Source organism: Mastomys coucha, unplaced genomic scaffold (assembly GCF_008632895.1).
Source record: "Mastomys coucha isolate ucsf_1 unplaced genomic scaffold, UCSF_Mcou_1 pScaffold18, whole genome shotgun sequence".
In the NCBI taxonomy this organism is placed as follows: Eukaryota; Metazoa; Chordata; class Mammalia; order Rodentia; family Muridae; genus Mastomys; species Mastomys coucha.
In genome coordinates, this window is record NW_022196900.1 from 82,392,116 (window position 1) to 82,394,430 (window position 2,315).

The window sequence follows — 2,315 nt, forward strand, 5'->3', positions numbered from 1 at the left end:
CTGGGAATTGAACTCAGGACTTCTGGAAGAGCAGCCAGTGCTCTTAACCAGTAAGCCATCTCTCCAGCGCTCAAAATGCAATTTTTTAAAAAAGATTTATTTATTCATTTTGTGTATGTGAGTAAACTGTCACTCTCTTCAGACACACCAGAAGATGGTATCAGATCCCATTTTGGGCCCTAACCTTCCCACTTTTAACCCCTTTTTTTTTTCCTTTGGTTTCCTGAGACAGGATTTCTCTGGCTGTCCTGGACTCACTTTGTAGACCAGGATGCCCTTGAAGTCACAGAGATCCACCTGCTTTTGCCTCCTGGACACTGGCAATAGAGAGGCATGTGACACCAAGCGTGGGTTAGCCCCTTTTCACACAAGAAGTCTTTTTTTTTTTTTTTTGAGACAGGGTTTCTCTGTGTAGCCTTGGCTATCCTGGAACTCACTCTGTAGACCAGGCTGGCCTCAAACTCAGAAATCTGCCTGCTTCTGCCTCCCAAGTGCTGGGATTAAAGGCGTGCACCACCATTGCCCGGCCTCAATTGGTGTTTTATTTAGTTTTGAATAAAATTATACCTGTCTTCAGACACACCAGAAGAAGGCATCAGATCCCATTACAGATGGTTGTGAGCCACCATGTGGCTGCTGGGAATTGAACTCAGGACTTCTGGAAGAGCAGCCAGTGCTCTTAACCAGTAAGCCATCTCTCCAGCACTCAAAATCAATTTTTTAAAAAAGATTTATTTATTCATTCTGTGTATGTGAGTAAACTGTCACTCTCTTCAGACACACCAGAAGATGGTATCAGATCCCATTTTGGGCTGGAGAGATGGCTCAGAGGTTAAGAGCAGAGCACTGACTGCTCATCCAGAGGTCCTGAGTTCAATTCCCAGCAACCACATGATGGCTCACAACCATCTGTAATGGGATCTGATGCCCTTTAACATGAAATCTGATGATTTTATCATGAGTCAATAACAAAGATACACTGATTCAATATCCACATGTTGAGGGTTGAAGGCAGGAAAATGTTAAAAGTCTTCAGTTTATCGAGATATGGTGGCACATACCTTTAATCCCAGCACTCAGGAGGCAGAGGCAGGTGGATCCAGCCAACTTGGTCTACAAATCAAGTTTCAGGACAGCCAGGACTACACAGAGAAACCTTGTCTCGAAAAACCAAACCAAACCAAACAAAAACAAAACAACAGTCTTTACTTTGCTTTCCATAATTAAAGCACACGCTCCTGCAATGGCGAGACCCTCTGAATGTACCGTAAACACACTGGGAATCTGGGCTTCATCGTGTGCAGTAGTTTTGAATCTGAGCCAAGAGGTTTGAGGCAGTACTTGGTGATGTTGTGTGATTTGATGGCGTATGCATGGTTCAAAATGAGTGTGTGCAAACCAAGTGCACACAGATTAGAACTGAGGCTGCAGTGAACTTGTGTGATGTGACACAGGTAAAGTATGTTGGAAGTATGTAAGATTCATTATGTGTATGTGTTGAGTTTTTTTTTAATTATCTAATTTTTTTTGTTTTGTTTTTTTGGTTTTTTGGTTTTTCGAGACCGGTTTTCTCTGTGTAGCCCTGGCTGTCCTGGAACTCACTCTGTAGACCAGGCTGGCCTCGAACTCAGAAATCCGCCTGCCTCTGTTTCCCAAGTGCTGGGATTAAAGGCGTGCGCCACCACCACCCGGCTTGGATATTATTCTTTAGAAACCTTCACTCCTGCCAACAATTGACTGTCAGCTCTACTGTGGGTTCATGACCCACAGTGGAAAAGCCACACCTAAACTCTTCTCGCTTTCTCTCTTCTCATCCCAGATTCATCCGACGTAAAGATTTACGTGAGCATATTTGGCTTCATAATTTTGTCCGTTTTCTGTGCACTTGCCTGGTTCTTCTGCAAGTACAGGTGAATGACTTCCTCTTACTCATGGGTGCAGAAGTCCCTCCCTGCCTTCCCAGACTTCCAGGCCCCAATCTGGGAGGTCTACCCTAACACCTCTTCCCCTGTTCAGCTGCCAGTTGGCAAGCTAACCCAAACTACACTTGTCTCCTTCTGCAGCAGAAAGACTTTCTTCTGGCCAAATGTGCCAGACCCAGCCCACAGCAGCCTGAGCTCCTGGGTGCCCGCCATCATGACAGAGGTAATCGTGAGGCAGAGATGGGGATAAACTGGGACTGGGAGACAAAGCAGACTCATTAAAGGCCTTCTGCCTTTCAAAAGAACACACACCTGAGCCCCACTTCCCACCAGACACACACACACACACACATACACACACACACACACACACACACACACACACACACACAC

At 45.4% G+C, this 2,315-nt stretch overlaps 1 protein-coding gene across 7 annotated transcripts in view; it reads left to right on the plus strand.

Moving 5' to 3' along the window:
- The window catches only part of Csf3r (colony stimulating factor 3 receptor), a 22,954-nt gene that overhangs the window by 18,236 nt on the left and 2,403 nt on the right, over positions 1-2,315 (plus strand). For all 7 annotated transcript variants that reach the window (XM_031378632.1, XM_031378629.1, XM_031378630.1 and 4 more), the window contains 2 exons: positions 1,820-1,910; positions 2,064-2,145. In XM_031378632.1, the coding sequence (XP_031234492.1) occupies positions 1,820-1,910; positions 2,064-2,145 (173 nt within the window). The remainder of the gene's footprint in view (positions 1-1,819; positions 1,911-2,063; positions 2,146-2,315) is intronic.